This window comes from Saccopteryx bilineata, chromosome 1 (genome assembly GCF_036850765.1).
Source record: "Saccopteryx bilineata isolate mSacBil1 chromosome 1, mSacBil1_pri_phased_curated, whole genome shotgun sequence".
Lineage (NCBI taxonomy): Eukaryota > Metazoa > Chordata > Mammalia > Chiroptera > Emballonuridae > Saccopteryx > Saccopteryx bilineata.
Genome location: NC_089490.1, coordinates 342,245,400 through 342,263,917, shown reverse-complemented (window position 1 = coordinate 342,263,917; position 18,518 = coordinate 342,245,400). Strand labels below are relative to the sequence as shown.

The 18,518-nt window shown below is 39.6% G+C and overlaps 1 protein-coding gene across 2 annotated transcripts in view; it reads right to left on the bottom strand.

The window, feature by feature from the left end:
- Positions 1 to 17,982, bottom strand: part of NARS2 (asparaginyl-tRNA synthetase 2, mitochondrial) — a 175,174-nt gene extending 157,192 nt beyond the window's left edge. Inside the window, exons 1-5 of one of the 2 annotated variants that reach the window (XM_066249340.1) lie at positions 17,496 to 17,982; positions 13,664 to 13,773; positions 13,170 to 13,290; positions 9,361 to 9,501; positions 3,574 to 3,654 (exon numbers count right to left, since the gene is read on the bottom strand). In XM_066249340.1, the coding sequence (XP_066105437.1) occupies positions 3,574 to 3,654; positions 9,361 to 9,501; positions 13,170 to 13,290; positions 13,664 to 13,773; positions 17,496 to 17,636 (594 nt within the window). In that variant the 5' untranslated portion in view covers positions 17,637 to 17,982. The remainder of the gene's footprint in view (positions 1 to 3,573; positions 3,655 to 9,360; positions 9,502 to 13,169; positions 13,291 to 13,663; positions 13,774 to 17,495) is intronic. The other variant, XM_066249348.1, reaches the window with a different exon arrangement.
- Positions 17,983 to 18,518: the final 536 nt, after the last annotated feature.

Here is an 18,518-nt window from a genome sequence, read left to right as displayed (position 1 = left end):
GTCAAATAACTTTTGATAAAAGGGCCAACAACACACAATGGAGAAAAGAAAGCCTCTTCAATAAATGGTGCTGGGAAAACTGGAAAGCCACATGCAAAAGAATGAAACTGGACTACAGTTTGTCCCCCTGTACTAAAATTAACTCAAAATGGATCAAAGATCTAAACATAAGACCTGAAACAATTAAGTACATAGAAGAAGACATAGGTACTCAACTCATGGACCTAGGTTTTAAAGAGCATTTTATGAATTTGACTCCAAAGGCAAGAGAAGTGAAGCAAAAAATTAATGAATGGGACTACATCAGACTAAGAAGTTTTTTCTCAGCAAGAGAAACTGATAACAAAATAAAAAGAAAGCCAACTATATGGGAAATGATATTTTCAAACAACAGCTCAGATAAGGGCCTAATATCCAAAATATACAAAAAACTCATAAAACTCAACAACAAACAAACAATCCAATAAAAAAATGGGAAGAGGACATGAACAGACACTTCTCCCAGGAAGAAATACAAATGGCCAACAGATATATGAAAAGATGCTCATCTTAATTAGTTATTAGAGGAATGCAAATCAAAATTATAATGAGATACCACCTCACACCTGTTAGATTAGCTATTATCAACAAGACAGGTAATAGCAAATGTTGGAGAGGCTGTGGAGAAAAAGGAACCCTCATACACTGTTGGTGGGAATGTAAAGTAGTACAACCATTATGGAAGAAAGTATGGTGGTTCCTCAAAAAACTGAAAATAAAACTACCTTATGACCCAGCAATCCCTCTACTGGGTATATACCCCCAAAACTCAGAAACATTGATACGTAAAAACACATGCAGCCCCATGTTCATTGCAGCATTGTTCACAGTGACCAGGACATGGAAACAACCAAAAAGTCCGTCAATAGATGACTGGATAAAGAAGATGTGGCATATATACACTATGGAATACTACTCAGCCATAAGAAATGATGACATCGGATCATTTATAGCAGGGGTCCCCAAAATTTTTACACAGGGGGCCAGTTCACTTTCCCTCAGACTGTTGGAGGGCTGGACTATAAAAAAAACTATGAACAAATCCCTATGCACACTGCACATATCTTATTTTAATGTAAAAAAACAAAATGGGAAGAAATATTGTACAATATTTAAAATAAGGAACAAGTAAATTTAAATCAACAAACTGACCAGTATTTCAGTGGGAACTATGCTCCTTTCACTGACCACCAATGAAAGAGGTGCCCCTTCTGGAGGTGCGGCGGGGGCCGGATAAATGTCCTCAGGGGGCCGCATGTGGCCCATGGGTCGTAGCTTGGGGACCCCTGATTTACAGCAAAATGGTGGGATCTTGATAACATGATATGAAGTGAAATAAGTAAATCAGAAAAAACCAGGAACTGCATTATTCCATACGTAGGTGGGACATAAAAGCGAAACTAAGAGACATTGATAAGAGTGTGGTGGTTACGGGGGGGAGGGGAGAAAGGGAGAGGGAAAGGGGGAGGGGGAGGAGCACAAAGAAAACTAAATAGAAGGTGACAGAGGACAATCTGACTTTGGGTGATGGGTATGCAACATAATTGAACGACAAGATAACCTGGACTTGTTATCTTTGAATATATGTATCCTGATTTATTGATGTCCCATTAAAAAAATAAAATTATTTAAAAAAAAATGAAACGAAACAAGAGACAAAGAAGTACATTTCATTGATAAAGGAATCAATCCAATCAGAGGATATAACAACGTAAACATCTACACATCCAATGCAGGAGCACCTAAGTCTATAAAGCAAATGTTGATATAATAAAGGGATACATCAATAGTAATACACTATAGCAGTGGTTCTCAAACTTTTTGAAGTTGGGGCACATTTAAAATCCTACAAAAAGCCCTGGCCGGTTGGCTCAGCGGTAGAGCGTCAGCCTAGCATGCGGATGACCCGGGTTCGATTCCCAGCCAGGGCACACAGGAGAAGCGCCCATTTGCTTCTCCACCCCTCCGCCGCGCTTTCCTCTCTGTCTCTCTCTTCCCCTCCCGCAGCCAAGGCTCCATTGGAGCAAAGATGGCCCGGGCGCTGGGGATGGCTCCTTGGCCTCTGCCCCAGGCGCTAGAGTGGCTCTGGTCACAATATGGCGACGCCCAGGATGGGCAGAGCATCGCCCCCTGGTGGGCAGAGCGTCGCCCCTGGTTGGCGTGCTGGGTGGATCCCGGTCGGGCGCATGCGGGAGTCTGTCTGACTGTCTCTCCCTGTTTCCAGCTTCAGAAAAATGAAAAGAAAAAAATAAATAAATAAATAAAATAAAATAAAATCCTACAAATAATTGTAGATGCACTTCATATACATTTCTGAGAAATATGTTATAATAATTAAGTCAAATATTAAAGCAAAAAATATAAAGTCCAAGCTTGCTTTTATGGTAATTAAATGAAATAAATACAACAAAATTAAGTTTATTCTGACATTAAAAAACATTTTTATGTTACATTGAGTTATGCTTTTTAGAATTCATGGAAAAAAAGGGTTAAAAAATTAAAAAATGACAAAAAAGTTATCTTTTTATATATTATATATAGATACATTCTTAGTAAGATTTAGTAAATTTGGCTGGTCCCAGCACAAATGTGTTTTTTCATTCTTGTGTTTATTAGAAACATGAGTCTTATGGGTCCTAGCGATTTCTTCAATGTTTGGACGTATATTTGAAAGGCAAACTCTCACTTCTTCTTCAACACATTGAAGAACTCCTTTCTTTTTACTCTTAATTGTATTGAGTGCAGAAAACCTCCACCATACATATCATCTTAACTTTACACCAAACAAAGGATAGAAGAAACTTGCCTCTAGTCTTTAGGAGAACATGGGGGGTAGTGTAAACAATCCAGCACCGCAGCTTAACAGCCTTTTGCAACCTAATCAGGCAAGTGAGGTGGGGGTTGGGCAGACTGTCAGCTTATAGCCAATTCCCCACACCTCTGTCCCCCAAAAATCTAAACTCCAAGAATTCTGTTGGTCTTTTGGTCCCCAACAGGCACATATTTCTCTGGAATACCGTAGGGCGCACCTGGCAATCTTCTAGGGCACACCACTGAGCCTTGGCACACACTTTGAGAACCATTGCACTACAGTATGGGACTTCAACACCCCATTGACATCAATTCATAGATGATCAAGACAGAAATATGACAAAGAAGCAGAGGACTTAAAGGATACATTAAGCCAGATGGACTTAATATTTTTAGAAAATTTCACCAAAAGCAGCAGAACAAACTTTCTTTTCAAGTGAACATATAATTTCCCAGGATAGATCACATTAGGCCATAAAACAAGTCTCAATAAATTTAAGAAGACTGAAATCATAGCACCAATTCACAGTTATATAAGAAAAGCAAATGGAATACTAAATTAAATCTACTCCTTTTAGTCACAATGTAAATAATACAGCTGGCAGGACAATAGTCAGAGAGGTTTAAATGGTCTATCCACACAACTCTTATTATATTTAAAACAAACCCTCAGATGACAAATATGAGAGAAATACAACCCCCAAGATGGAAAGCACATCTTACTTCAACTTGAAAAAGTTCTCCAGCCCCCTCACAGTCATTGGATGTGATTATTGGAGTATGAATATGCACAAAGCCATTGTCCTGGAAGAAAAAGAAAAGCCACTTTTTTTCAGTACATTTGTTTATAAAACAATTCTAAGAACATATACCTTATTATACTACTAAAATAGCATTAAGAGAATGTCATATCAAATCTCTCACTAATCCCCCAAATAAAACTACTGAAATATCAAGCTGAGAGTTTTTCTTCGCATAGATTTTAGTTTTTTTGTTTTTGTTTTTTTGTATTTTTCTGAAGCTAGAAACGGGGAGAGACAGTCAGACAGACTCCCGCATGCGCCCGACCGGGATCCACCCGGCATGCCCACCAGGGGGCGACGCTTTGCCCACCAGGGGGCGATGCTCTGCCCCTCTGGGGCATTGCTCTGTTGCGACCAGAGCCACTCTAGCGCCTGGGGCAGAGGCCAAGGAGCCATCCCCAGCGCCCGGGCCATCTTTGCTCCAATGGAGCCTCAGCTGCGGGAGGGGAAGAGAGAGACGGAGAGGAAGGAGAGGGGGAGGGGTGGAGAAGCAGATGGGTGCTTCTCCTGTGTGCCCTGGCCGGGAATCGAACCCGGGACTCCTGCACACCAGGCCAACGCTCTACCACTGAGCAAACCAGCCAGGGCCTCTACGCATAGATTTTAAATCGGGAAATGAGTTAGACATTATCTAGTCCAATTTCCTCATTTTGAAGGTAAGGAATTTGAGGCCCAGGAAAGTTTAATGAATTGTCAAGTCACACAATCAGTGAGTGGCAGCCCAGGACTGGAACTTACCTTCAGTGTCTCTCTGTGGTATTATTTCTTTTTCCATTTTTCTAAATTACTGGTAGTGATATCTCTCTCTCTCTCTCTCTCTCTCTCTCTCTCTCTCACACACACACACATACACACATACACACACACACTCAAGGTTAAGGTATAATAATGTTGCCTGCATTGCTAAGGGAACACAAAGTTTATCAATGTTAAAAGTTCGGTTATTTTGCAATGGGACCCTCAAGAAACCACTGAAAAGGAGAAAAATTAGAAGTGACAATAAGGACTAAAGAAAAAAACAGCAAACAAGGCAGAAATGATTTTCAGAAAGTCTGTCATTAAATTGATGGCACAGAGCACTACATAGGGCACAGTCTACTTCCTTTGCCTCAGGGAAGATTCTGAGCAGCAAATCCATCCATTACCGAGGCGCCCAATTGCAATTTTTCCACTCCAAAGTCTGAGACTATTTCCATTAGTGAACCACAAAAGCTGTCGCTAGCAGGACTGAAATAACCAACAACTTCAAGGTTATGCTTCTTTCATTCTGACTATAGATATAGGCAAAAGGTTACATTCAGCATAAATGTTGCAGGGTTGGGGTGGAGGTTGATAAAAGGGACTTAGGCTGCAGAGGCAGAATAGTATGTGTTTAGTGCAAAAACTGTGGTCTTGAAATCAATACAATAAATTCATATATACACTTCTAATCTCTGCTAAATTCTGCCTGTCACTGGTAGAATGCAAAATGTATCAATGTGTAACCAGGGACCTCCCAAATTTGCTTCCTCCTTCACAAAAAGGTTAAATTGAAGTATTCTAGCTAAGATACAAAGTATCCAGTTAAAACTTGCCTTATGATATAGACTGATTAAATATTCAAACTCTAAATTAGGACTCAAAATATTCAAATATGCACTTAATCTGGGAGCAACAAGCCTAGAGGTGCCGCACAGAGCACAGTATAGAGAATGAATTAAATGCAATCAATAACAACATTACTGCATAAAATTTTTCTCTCTCAGGAGCCAAGAATTATGAACATGAATCATTTATTCCACACAAATGCAGGCAACTATGAGCATGAGTGCAGTAAACAAAAAAAGGAAATGAAAAATCCAAAGGAAGTGAGGGTGGGGAGGAGGAGGGGAGAAAATGTTGCAACTAAATATAATTGCCAAAGTTAGAGCTGGTCACCGGCCACCAGAAACAGCACTGTACATCTTATGAAAATAACTGTGAGATTTTTAAAAAATCACTCAAGAAGTAAGAATTATTCTTAATACTCAACTGATAGCCTTTCAAAAGGTGTCACCAACTTTTTAAGGCTTAATGCAGCTGGCAAGGCTTATAGCAAAGTCTGTAACACTGCCACCAAAAGCTACAAAGGGGACAAAGGAAAAATAATCAAGTATTGAGAATCAAGTCCCAAAAAGATAAATTGTTTTATTGAGTTGCATGCTTGAAACTTGCACTCCAATGAATTCAACTAGAATAAAAAGAGAGAGTGGATAGGGAAGGAGAACAATAAAAGGGAAAAGAAATAGCAAGGAGTGGAGGAGCGCGGTCAGGATTGTCCTACCCCAGAGCAAAGTGGTTCCTAATTACATGTATGAAGGCCAGAGAAGGAACCCAAAATAAAAGCAGACACTTTCATCCAATTTTTCAGATTTTACCCACTACCTCTAAATATCTAAATATTTTGATAGATACACATTCTACTTTATAAGGCACTGGGTATCTGAAAATTTAAAAATTCACATATTAAGGCCTGTAAACATTCAACAACTAATGGACTATATTTTTCTTTCACATATACCCAAAAGCAGCAACCTTATTTATTAGAATCAACAACAACCACCAAAAACATAGTAGCAATCGCCAGGCACAGGCACACCACTGGCAACAAAAAGTGAAAACTAAAGAAGAACAGCAACAAATCCACAGAAAGCAGTCAGAGGGATTCAAAGACACAGCAGTCCAGGGTCATTCCACACGGAAAAGGAATACTCGGCCCCATGACAGGCTTTGAAAGCACAGCCACACAGAAGAGGGAAAAATCTGACACTCAAAGAAAGAACCCTGACTCATCAAGAAAGGGCAAGCTTTTTCTTCTGGCTCAATTTAGGAAGCCATGGAATTATGCAACACATTGTAGGATCATTTCTACTGGAATTTGAAAAAATTGGTGCCTGCAGAGATAATCCTGTTATCTGATTCCTTAAATAACTCATTGCTTGATGATTCCAGATAGCCAAGTTTAGTACATAGCAGATGTGTCAACTGTATAAGCAAACCAAATTATTCACATAATATTTTTGATACTTAAACAAACAAAAAAACTAGATGCTTCAAGTATCCCAATTAAAAGATACCGCTCAATTTCATTTTTTCCTTGTATTTCTAGATGTGAAAATTATGAAGATTTTACATTTTGAGTCTTAACATCTTTTAGGGAGCCTAAAGTAACAACTCATAGAAACAGTACCAAATACTAGATAATGTTATAATGATTATTTTGTATGTCCTATAGGGTTCCTAAGATTTCTTTAAACAATTCAATCCTAGTTGTCATAGACTCAAGTAGATAACATTACAGAAGTTGGTATCAGAATTATATTTTCCAGGTTTTTACAATTAAAAAGTGAATTGACAGCGCTCATAAAAGTACCTACTTTATAAGTACAGTATTACCAAGAGTGCTAAAATTTACTTTTAACCAATTAAAATGTCTTTTGTAAAATTTAATTTTTCTTATTTTCTGACTTTGGATTTTTCTAGTTTCTTTTCTTATTTTTTAATTATTTAAATATTTGCAAAAGCTTCATGCAATAAAGAAATGAGCCAAGTAGGTAAAACCCACTTGTCATTAGATTGCCAATACTACCACCTGGTGGCCAAAAGATCTATAAAACGTCCAGAATTAAAGCAGGTCCACTTTATCAACTGTTAAAGTCAAATGGGGGGAAAAGATTTTTAGATCTGAATAAATTTTCTGTTTATGTGGTTCAAGTACTACTGAAAAGCAATATATAAGCTGTGTAAGAAAGTTTGTGACAGGATATGTAAATATTCCCTTTCAAACTAGAATGGAATGATGTGATTTTCCTGTTTATTCAAAAATACAGTATGCTTTAAAACTATGATGTCCTTTAGCTGTTTTAGTAGAAATCAACTCTTTGCTTTTCAAAGAGCAAGAACTGTCCTGTATGCCACCACGGTCTGGGCCTAGATGAATTTGGATCCAGGGAACGGTATGCTATTAAACAATCTCTGCAAATTAGCTGGATCTGGGGAAGTGTCATAGGAAGAGTTCCAAAACCACACAGAATAACAGTGAACTTGATCTTCTGGCTCAGTCCTTGCCTTTTGGGGTTCCCCATCCATATTGGGGGAAGTTCTCATTACTTCATCAACTTAACTACATCCCACTGTGGCTTTCCTGGGTGGGAGGAAATGGTGGAAAAGCAAAACTAAGTAAGACAAAATACCTTTAGTCATTAGATCCATCTACTTTATCAACATCAGTAACTCTTTTAAAATGTGTGCTTACTATATATATATATAAAATGTTTATAACCAAGATGGAGAAACAATGACCAGACTTACTCTACTATCTGAAACAATCAAAAAGAAAAAAACCCATGAAAGAATGGTTTGCAAGACAACAGCAGACAACAAAGGACAGTGATACCTGAGAGACCCTACCAGCTACCCTACCCACCTTACCACCTGGAGATTTTCCAGCCCGTAGCAGAGAGAGAGGATAAACAAGTGGAAGTGGAGCCCAGCAGACTTTCTGAGTCAAGGAGATAGCTGAGAATCTGAGGCAGCTGAAGTGGCTAAACTTCTAGATAGAGTATCTGAGAGAAGAGTTGTGCAGAGAACTTCAGAGATATATAGTCACCTGGAGTACTAGGGAGTGGAATGATCAAGCAAATGCTTACAATGAAACCATCCAAAGCCAGGGAAAGAACCACCCAGAGATTAGAGGAAGTTGTGCCTGGTGCTCAAGTGGCTGGAAACTGTGTCTGTAACCACAAGACACATTGGAAAAGCTCATAATTCACAAGGCACTAGGTAGAGTCCTCAGGAAGGCTTTGCCTCAGTAGTGGGGAATAATTAGTCCTAAACTGAGTACTTCTCCAGACCTACTTAAAATCAAGATCCAAAGGAACAAATGGTTTTCAAAAAACTGCATACCAGAACAAAGCTTAAGAAGCTTAAAATTCACAATGTCTGGCATCTAATCAAAGATTTACAGGTATGCAGAGGCAGGAAAAAAGTCCACAATGAGATTAATAAATCAAAACTGACTTATAACGGACACATATGGTAAAATTAGAGGAAAAGGATATAAAAATGGTACCTTTATATGTTCAAAACTGTATTGTATGCGTTCAGAAGTAGAGAAGTGGAAGATATTTTTTAAAAGGGTACAAATCAAACATTTAGATATGAAACCTGCAATGTCTGAGATGAAAAACAAACTTGATAGAAATAACAAATTAAGTGTTGTAGGAGAAAAGATAAATAAGCTTGAAGACATAGCAACAGAAATTATCCAAAAGAAACATACAAAGAAAAAAAAGTATTTTAAGAAAGAAAAGAACATCAGTCAGCTCTGGAGATATCATCAAGTGGTCTAATATTTGGGTAGTTGAGTCCCCCAAAGAGAGAAGAAACATAAAAAATATTTGAAAAATATAATGGCTGAAAAAGTGGATGAAAATGAAAACTAGATCCAAGAAACTCAACAAACTCCAAACATGGGAAACAAAGAAAACTGTGCCAAGGCACCTCATAATCAAACTAGCTTGATTGCTCAGAACTAGTGATAAAGAGAAAATTTAAAATCAACCAAATGAAAATAGTACCATATAAATAAAGGGTGCTTGGAATATATAACAGAAACTTCAGGATAATATTCCAGTGTTACAATTCAATTTCTTTACAAGACAGACCACCAATAAGCAAAACACCTTACCTTAAAGAAGGAATGAACAGCAGCTGTGGCTTCACTGCGAACCCTCAGGATAGACCCCAGGACATTAGTCCTACACCTTAGGTGAGGAAATTGTCTTAGATACTCCAGAGGAGGCCTCTCTTTATATTTAAAAGGGAATTCCTGTCAATAAATTGAAAAAATAGATTAGAAGCTAAAAAGATCACTTCCAGGATAATTTTTAAAATAGTGGTGCTTTAGGACAAAAATAAGATGCTTTCTTTCTTTATTTCTTAATATAAGCGAATACAATCCACATTAATTCCAACAAATTAGTAGAATGGTGGTGAGGTGGAATCAGAGAGATGTGGATTTGAATCCTTCTCTACTGCTCATTAGCTGTGGGACTGTGGGCGAATACACTTTATAACACTAAGGCTAATCTGTTATTTACCTAATTTCTATCTGTTAGCTATCAACCACTACTTACAAATAGAGAGATTAGAATATAATTATGCAAAACAGTCCACTGTTTGGAACACAGGAGTTCAGAACATTGTAGATATTAAAGATTATTTTCTACAGCTGTATATATGCAGCTGGTATTTAATTTGAAAATCATTCAAATGTCTTGAAAGTTCACAATCATTCAGTCAATTGAAACTGTTTAATCACTGTTTACCGACATGCATTGCTATCTTAATATTAGGAAGGGTCAACAGCTTTCTGTCATCAAGCAAAGTAATATATATTTACAAATATTTTAAAGAAAATTATGACTCAACCTACAAGTATTTCCACCCTACCCACACTCATAAGATTAAGTAAAGACAGACACAACCTTTCAGACCAAAACCAAAGTTTCAATAAAATGATAAAGCAGCTGAGTAACAGAGCTACAGTGGCATCCTTTTAGACCTGTCTGTTCCTTTTAGGCCTCATGCACATATTAATTTACGCTGTACAGAAGTAGCATCACACTTACTAAAGCAAAAATATAACCCCATTAACAGGAATCTGGAGACTGCTAGGGGTTCAGAATTATGTAAGGTCTAAATACTTAAAAATGACACTGAAATAAAGGGAAAGAGGTGAAGGTATCAACCCCCACAGTAGCCAAGGGAGAATAATTTAAAAAGTAAACACATGGTAAAATTGTGATAATCATATCTCCCTTTTTGTGTGTGTGTGTGACAGAGAGAGGGACAAATAGGGACAGAAAGACAGGAAGGGAGATGAGAAGCATCAATTCTTCATTGTGGCACCTTAGTTGTTCAATGATTGCTTTCTCACATGTGCCTTGACCGGGGGGGGGGGGGGGGGGGGGGGGGTTGCAGCAGAGTGAGTGACTCTTTGCTCAGGCCAGAGGCCTTGGGCTCAAGCCAGCGATCATGGGGTCATGTCCATGATCCCAAGCTCAAGCCAGCAACCATAGGGTCATGTCTATGATCCCATGCTCAAGCCAGTGATCCTGCACTCAAGCTGGTTAGCCTGTGCTCAAGCCAGATGAGCTGATGCTAAAGCTGGCAACCTTGGGGTTTTGAACCTGGGTCCTCTGTGTCCCAGTCTGACGCTCTATCCACTGCGCCACCTCCTGGTCAGGCAATCATATCTCCCTTTAAAAAGGAAAAACAGGCCCTGGCCGGTTGGTTCAGTGGTAGAGCGTCAGCCTGGCGTGGAGTCCTGGGGTCAATTCCCGGCCAGGGCACACAGGAGAGGTGCCCATCTGCTTCTCCACCCCTCCCCCTCTCCTTCTCTCTGTCTCTCTCTTCCCCTCCCGCAGCCAAGGCTCCATTGGAGCAAAGTTTGCCCGGGCACTGAGGATGGCTCTGTGGTCTCTGCCTCAGGCGCTAGAATGGCTCTGGTTACAACGGAGCAATGCCCTAGATGGGCAGAGCATCGCCCCCTGGTGGGCATGCCAGGTGGATCCCAGTGGGGCGCATGCGGGAGTCTATCTGACTGCCTCCCTGTTTCCAACTTCAGAAAAAAATAAATAAATAAAGGAAAAACAAAAATGGTTACCCTCTCCATTCCTCTTTGAGTTCTAAATTATTTTCACATTTTTTCCAGAAATTTTAGAGCCTGATACTTTTTTTTTTAACTTTTTTTTTAAATTATATTTATTTATTTTTTACAGAGACAGAGAGTGAGTCAGAGAGAGGGATAGACAGGGACAGACAGACAGGAACGGAGAGAGATGAGAAGCATCAATTATTAGTTTTTCATTGCACGTTGCAACACCTTAGTTGTTCATTAATTGATTTCTCGTAGGTGCCTTGACCGTGGGCCTTCAGCAGACCAAGTAGCCTCTTGTTGGAGCCAGCGACCTTGGGTTCAAGCTGGTGGGCTTTTGCTCAAACCAGATGAGCCTGCGCTCAAGCTGGCGACCTTGGGGTCTCGAACCTGGGTCCTCTGCATCCCAGTCTGATGCTCTATCCACTGCACCACCGCCTGGTCAGACTAGAGCCTGATTCTTGATTTTACATGTCAGTTAGAATATCTTAGAAAATTATTCAGAATGACATTTTTAAGAAATTGACCATTTTCTTTCTTATTGCCTATATTTAATTTCTTCCAGTTATCCCAAAGAACTAAAAATGAATTAAAATGATGCAATTTCCCTATATTTTCTAATGTTTTGTCCATTAAACATTTGAAGACAAGTATCGCAAAACTAAAGGGAGTTAGATGGCTAGTGCATTCATTTCAGCTGTGCTACCAGTCAGCTCTCTCACCTTGGGCAAGTCTTCCACCTGGCTGGGTCTCATTTTCTTCAATTTAAGAAATTAGATTGATAATCTATGGTTTTATTCCTGCTAACCTCTTTATGGGGCTACAAAGAAAAAGCTACTAACAGAAGAGTCTTGAAAAAACAGGTATAGACATGGCTTAATGTAGAATTTCTTCATTCAGCCCAAGCATTAAAACACTCTAGTACTGTCCAATAGAATTTTCTATGATACATGGAAATGTTCTGTACCTGTGCTCTCCAGTATGGTAACCACTAGTTGCGTGTTACTACTGAGCACTTGAAATGTGGCTTGTAACCCTGAGGAATGGGATTTTTAATTTAATTTTAATTGATTTAATATTAAATAGCCATAGGTGGCTAATGGCAACTATATTGACATAATAGTTCTAGCTCATGCAAGTCACTTCTAGACAGAGCTTTTTTCAGAACGTGGTCTATCCTAGAATGTCTCTGTCATTGGGCATGTTTGTAAAAGCAGCAAGTTTCAACTGCGACAGGAACCACAGAGATGCAGAGACTAATACTTAGCTGTCAGTCATAAAACCCAGCCATCTACCTACAGGGGGTCCTTGGATTATGACACAGTTCTGTTCCTAAAACAGTGACATAACCTGAATTTTGGTGTGAGTCAAAACACACCCTAACCTAAGTCACTTAACTATCCTAACACAGTTGTAAAATCCTAACCGAGAACATAAAAACACAGCTAAGACACAGAAAAAGGTAAAGGACATAAATATACTGTGCTGTGTATTCTTCTGCCATGCGCAACCAAACTAGTTCGACCACATAGTCCATAGTACAACCCAAACAGAATATGCTGAAACACTCACATCTCAATTTTTTAAAGTTTTTATGGGAGTGAGTGTTGTACACTTGACACATCATATGTCGAGACTGTTGTAACCTGAGGACCCCCTGTATATAGTTGTTGCTACTTGCTCTACATTCCTTAGGCTCTATTGCTCGCTTTAATTACCTGGAAAGTCACAATCAAAACACATTTTAAGTGCCATTTTCCCAATAATCACAGTTAAAACTGATTGCTAATGTTTTATTCTAGCCTAAACAACCTCCATAAAAGTGTCAGAAAACATACCTTGGGATCACAATTTCCAACAACTTCTATTTTTTCTGCCTTCAGTTCCACATTTTGCCTTTTGGATGGACTTTTAACCAGCTGCCCTTGAACTTCCACAGAACTCCCAAAAGCCAGTTCTCTACAGTAACAAAAACACAGCATAAATATGGTATCATTATATGCAACCCTCATTTTAATACAAACATTGCGATAAGAACATTAAAATATTTAACAATAGATGTTTTTACCCTTAATTAGGTTAAAAGCAGCAGGTAGTTAAGAGAGATGGAAGCAAAGAAAGCAAAGGACAGGTGGGGGATATTGTCACATGTAGACAGATGTTGGAGGAGGAAAGGCTGGAGCTTGAAGGATCCCGAGCCTCAAAGCTATGAAAAGCAGATTTGTTTAGAAAGATCACTCAGGGGGCCATGTGAACACTGGATTAGGAAAATGAGGAAGAGAGATTAAAAAATTATCAAAAGAATTCATTTTTTTCTTTCTTTTCAATTCACCTAGTGTCCAAGTTTGAGTCTGCTACGACTTGAAGGCTTTCCAAAGATGACCCATCATTTATATGCAGGAACAAGACTTCCTTCTGGGATCGGACTGAACGAATCCATCCCTAATGAACAGAAATATTTCTAAATATGAGTTTAAAACACGTAAAGATGTTACATTTTCATTACACATACATAGAGAAAAGAAAATGGGGGGGGTGGCTTCATAATTCTGCCTTAATAAATCGCTTTTAGTTCACTTATATGCATATACTGTATAATTGTATATGGTTTTTATCACAGTGAAATATAGCTATGGCATTCCATCTTTTGTTTTGTTTTAAAGCTCATCATTCTAAATAGATGCCTGACATTCCATTAGGTTGATGAACCTAATTCACATAACCAACCCCGCTTTATCAGCTGTTTCACATATTTTCTCCTATCCCTGAGCTCCTTAATTGGGTTACAAATAACAGGGCATATATTTTGTTCTTTCTTCTTTTATATCAAATTCCAAGAAGGAGATTATGTAGTTATAGATGAGAAACATCTTTATAGTCTGTCTTTTTTTTTCTTTTTACAAAATACCACACATAAAGAGTTCTCAAGAAACTTCTCATTATGAACACATTAAGTAGTACATAAACTTTCAAAGACACTGAATTTAAACAACAGCTAGGTTTGAGTACAAACGAGATTATCTTCAGGTAGACCAATTAACATTAAGAATGTCTCTCTGAAAAATACACACACACAAAAAAAGCCTGGGCGTGTGGAAGTCCTGGGTTTGATTCCCAGTCAGGGCACACAGAAGCACCCATCTGCTTCTCCACCCTTCCCCCTCTCCTTCTTCTCTGTCTCTCTCTTTCCCTCCTGCAGCCAAGGCTCCATTGGAGCAAAGTTGTCCAGGGTGCTGACGATGGCTCCATGGCCTCCATCTCAGGTGCTACAATGGCTTCAGTTGAAATGGAGCAATGCCCCAGAGGGGCCGAGCATCTCCCCCCAGTGGGCATGCCGGGTGGATCCTGGTTGGGTGGATGCAGGAGTCTGTCTTGACTGCCTCCAGCTTCTAACTTCGGAAAATACAAAAACAACAACAAAAACCAAAAAAAAGTCTCTGGCTGATCCTATCTAGCTTAAATTTAACTAGCAGAGAAGTTAAGGGACAGTATTCCTCTAGGTGACACTGAACAATTGTGAAACAGTTAATGGTGTTTGATTAACCATCAAACATAACAAGGAAAAGCAAGATAATCCTTTTTAGGAAAACTATAAAGCCGTGCACTACTTAATAACAGACATATTCTGAGAACTGTGTTGTCAGGCAACTTTGTGTGCACACAAATTTAGATGGTATAGTTACTACACAACTACATGCTTTTGTAAGAAACAACGTGATATTAAAACAAGCACAAGAGAAAATGATGCAATAAGATAGCACACACAAGATGTGCAAGACTGCTGCAGGTGTAACATGACATATTTACAGCAAATATTTTGTAAGTAGAAAGAGAAGACTCTAAAATGATAATAGTACAGTAAATACACAAACCAGTAACACACCATCCTTAGAAGTATTATGTACGTAATTGTGTATGCTATACTTGTATACAACTGGCAATGCAGATTTGTTTACACCAGCATCACCACAGACACGTAACGCACTGCACTATGTTAGGTTATCAAGGTTACCATGTCACTGGATGATAAGAATTTTTCACCTCCATTATAATCTTAGGAGACCATGTCTTTTATATGGTCTGCCATTGACTAAAACATTGTTATGTGGTGACGACTGGACTGACCGTACTTCCTTTTTGTCCTCACCATATCCCATTGACAAGGACTTTTCCTTGACCTCACACAGTTAAAAACTTCTTTGTTTTCAGCAAGTTCTTTCTTTACACCACTAATACTGATCATATTGCTGTAATAAGTTGGTTTAGCCATTAGACCACGGCTGTCCAACAAAAATATAACGTGATCCACATAAATAATTTAATATTTTTTAGTGGTCACATTAAAAGTAAAAAGAAACAGGTGAAATTAATTTTAATATTTTATTACACTCACAATATTAACAACATATAATCAATACAGAAAGTTTGCATCCTTTTTTTCCTTCAAAATTGGTGTTTTATTTACAGCACCTCTCAATTCAGACTACACACATTTGAAGTGCCCACTGCCACAAATGTTAGGTAGCTACTCTATTAGACTGCACAGCACTGAAGTGAAAGCCTACAGCTTAGGCACTGGGTTGTTCATCTTTTGGTCCTCTTTAGACTAGCACATAAAAGGTATTAATGTATGTCAAATTAGTAGGTGAATTCAAGATAGATTTTGATTTGAATCATGGAAAGAATACAAAGCCCAAAGAAATGCAGAGGGATAGGTACAGTAGTAGGATTAGGCCCGTTTGCACTGGTTAGGCAGAACCAATACCTAATTTTTGGTTGAGTTCAGTGAACCGGTTGTTAAAATGGCACTTGTAATCAGGATTCTAAGGTGGGCACCTGGGTAGCTGCCCAATGTGGAAATCACTAATTTACATTCCTTACTCTTTGTTAACATTCATCTGTGCAACAGTGTATTCTAAGCGCCTGCAGTAATGTTCATTCCATTCACAGATGAAAAAAATTTGAGGGAACTATGCTTGTAATATTTATTTATTCATTTCATAAAACTCGTTATACTTTTGATGAAATACATTTTAATTCCCTTGCATTTGTTACTTCAGTAAACAAACATAATGGAAAGAGAAAAAGCGCCAAACGAGGGGGTGACAAGCCATCACTGGAAATATCTAAAATAACAGTTTTACTGTTTTTGTCAGGTATTATTTAATATTTTTCATTAATATTTTAAAACTCATAAATAATCTAGTTTTGTGTACCTCTTATTGTTATTTAAGTATTAAAAGCATGAAATAATAAACTACATTTCAGTATATCTTTTTTTATACTTAAAACGGTCATGAGGGCAAAGAACCAGTTGTAAAATTATTTGAATCCCACCACTGGTAGCTCAGTCATATTGCTAACAAGCAAGGATACGTAAGGACAACAAAAATAATTGTGTCAGTGTGTTTAAGCAATCTTGCTTGGCCTGCTCCTTTAAGATGAAATCTATGTGGAGCTGCTGCAAACATTATTAGCAAGAGAGATAATAGCTAATATTTATTGACTTTGGACCACTGCTCTATGTCTTATACCTATTAGCTCATTTACTCTTCAAGTAAAGAACTATTATTACCCTTCATTTTTATAAGAGGAAACTGAGAGTTAGGACACATTAAGTGACATGCCGTAATTACTAGATTTAAGCCTAGGCAGCTTGATTCCAGAGCTCTCAAGGTGCTACATTTCACTCTTTTGGCTAATTGATTAAACATGTTACATGCAAAGCTTCATTTTAGACCCTGAGGTGCCTACACGTCGAATGAGAGGCATAGTTTAGTTGAACAAATATTTACGGTCAACCATGTGTGAACACAAAGATAGGTAAGGCGTTTTCTGCTCTGGAGCTGGCTCAAGACGACTAGCATTTAACTGTGGATATTCCTTATAAGGACTAAAGGGCTTAAGAGGTTCCTTCGTTCATTTCGCTGTATGGTTAACAAGTTTACAGGTAAAGCCCTGGTACAGTGAAAGCCAAGTTCCAGCGCTTTACAGGCATCGCAAGTTTTGCGAAAAGGGTAGCCAATGAAAGAAAAGTGTGACCGCACACGTATGCCTACGTTTTCTAACTTGTCCCTGACAGTCGTTCTGACCCGACTGTACAAGTGAATGTGCATGTAAGTCACTAAAAAGGGAAAAAAACCATCCCCTTCCCAGACACCAACCTGAACCTTAACGCGCTCCCCATTCGTGTTCTGCGCCCTGAGAGCGTCCCGCACGCTCACTCTGGCTGAAGGCTTGTGTCGCGGGCAGGGAGCCGAGGAACAGGAGCGCAGGGCTCGGAGCAGGCACCGGGCCCCAAACATCGCGGGGGCCGCAGGCCGTCCCTCCGCACCAGCCCTGATCCTAGCGGGCTCGGACCCTGCCTACGGAGACCTTCCCCTCTCTGCCGCTCCCCAATACCGTGCCGCAGCCCTGCCGTTAAGTACTTCGATGACCCCGTTTGCTCCCTTCCCTTTTAGGGTTCCAGTTGTCCCCAAAGAGCCTCTACTGTTTCCCTCTCCCCGCGGGGGAGGGACGGCGACAACACATTCAGCGGCCTAAGCCGAAAGAAAATCACGTCCCGCATACGAGCCCGAGCCCCACAGTTCCGCGAGGTTCTTCTAAACCTACACCCCTCCTCCCGCCCCAGCCAGAAGGCAAGCGGCCGCCACTGACGTCACCACGCCAACGCTAACGTCATCCCGCTGCGAGGAGGCTAAGAGAGCATGCGTACTCGTGACTTCAGTTTAAAGAGGCGGGGCGGAGAAGGGGGCGGGACCAGCAGCAAAGGCGGGGCCGATCTAAGGCATTAGGTCGTAGGGATTTACCGGTAAATGGAATGCGGGGTCCACGTGGAGCGGGGTCTGAGAATCTTAATTCCTAATCTTACAGATGATGCTGAGGAACATGGAAAGGCAAGGAGTGACTGATGAAGAGGGAAAGCGTGCAGAAGGAGGCTTAGTTGCTGAGAAAATTAGCCTGAGGATATCAGTCGCGCCTAGTTCCGAGCACAGAGGTAGACAGGACATAACCCCTACTTAGTCTTAGTTGTGTGGTATCGGACCTCAGACAGTGGCATAAAAGCGGGGTTGGTTTTCTGGCAGAGCCTGAGCGTGGAATGCCAGGCCTAGCTGGGAAGGTTGCCCTTCCACAAGTAAGTGTAACTGAAGACCTTGAATGCCGTGGGACTCAGAAAAGGCACATAG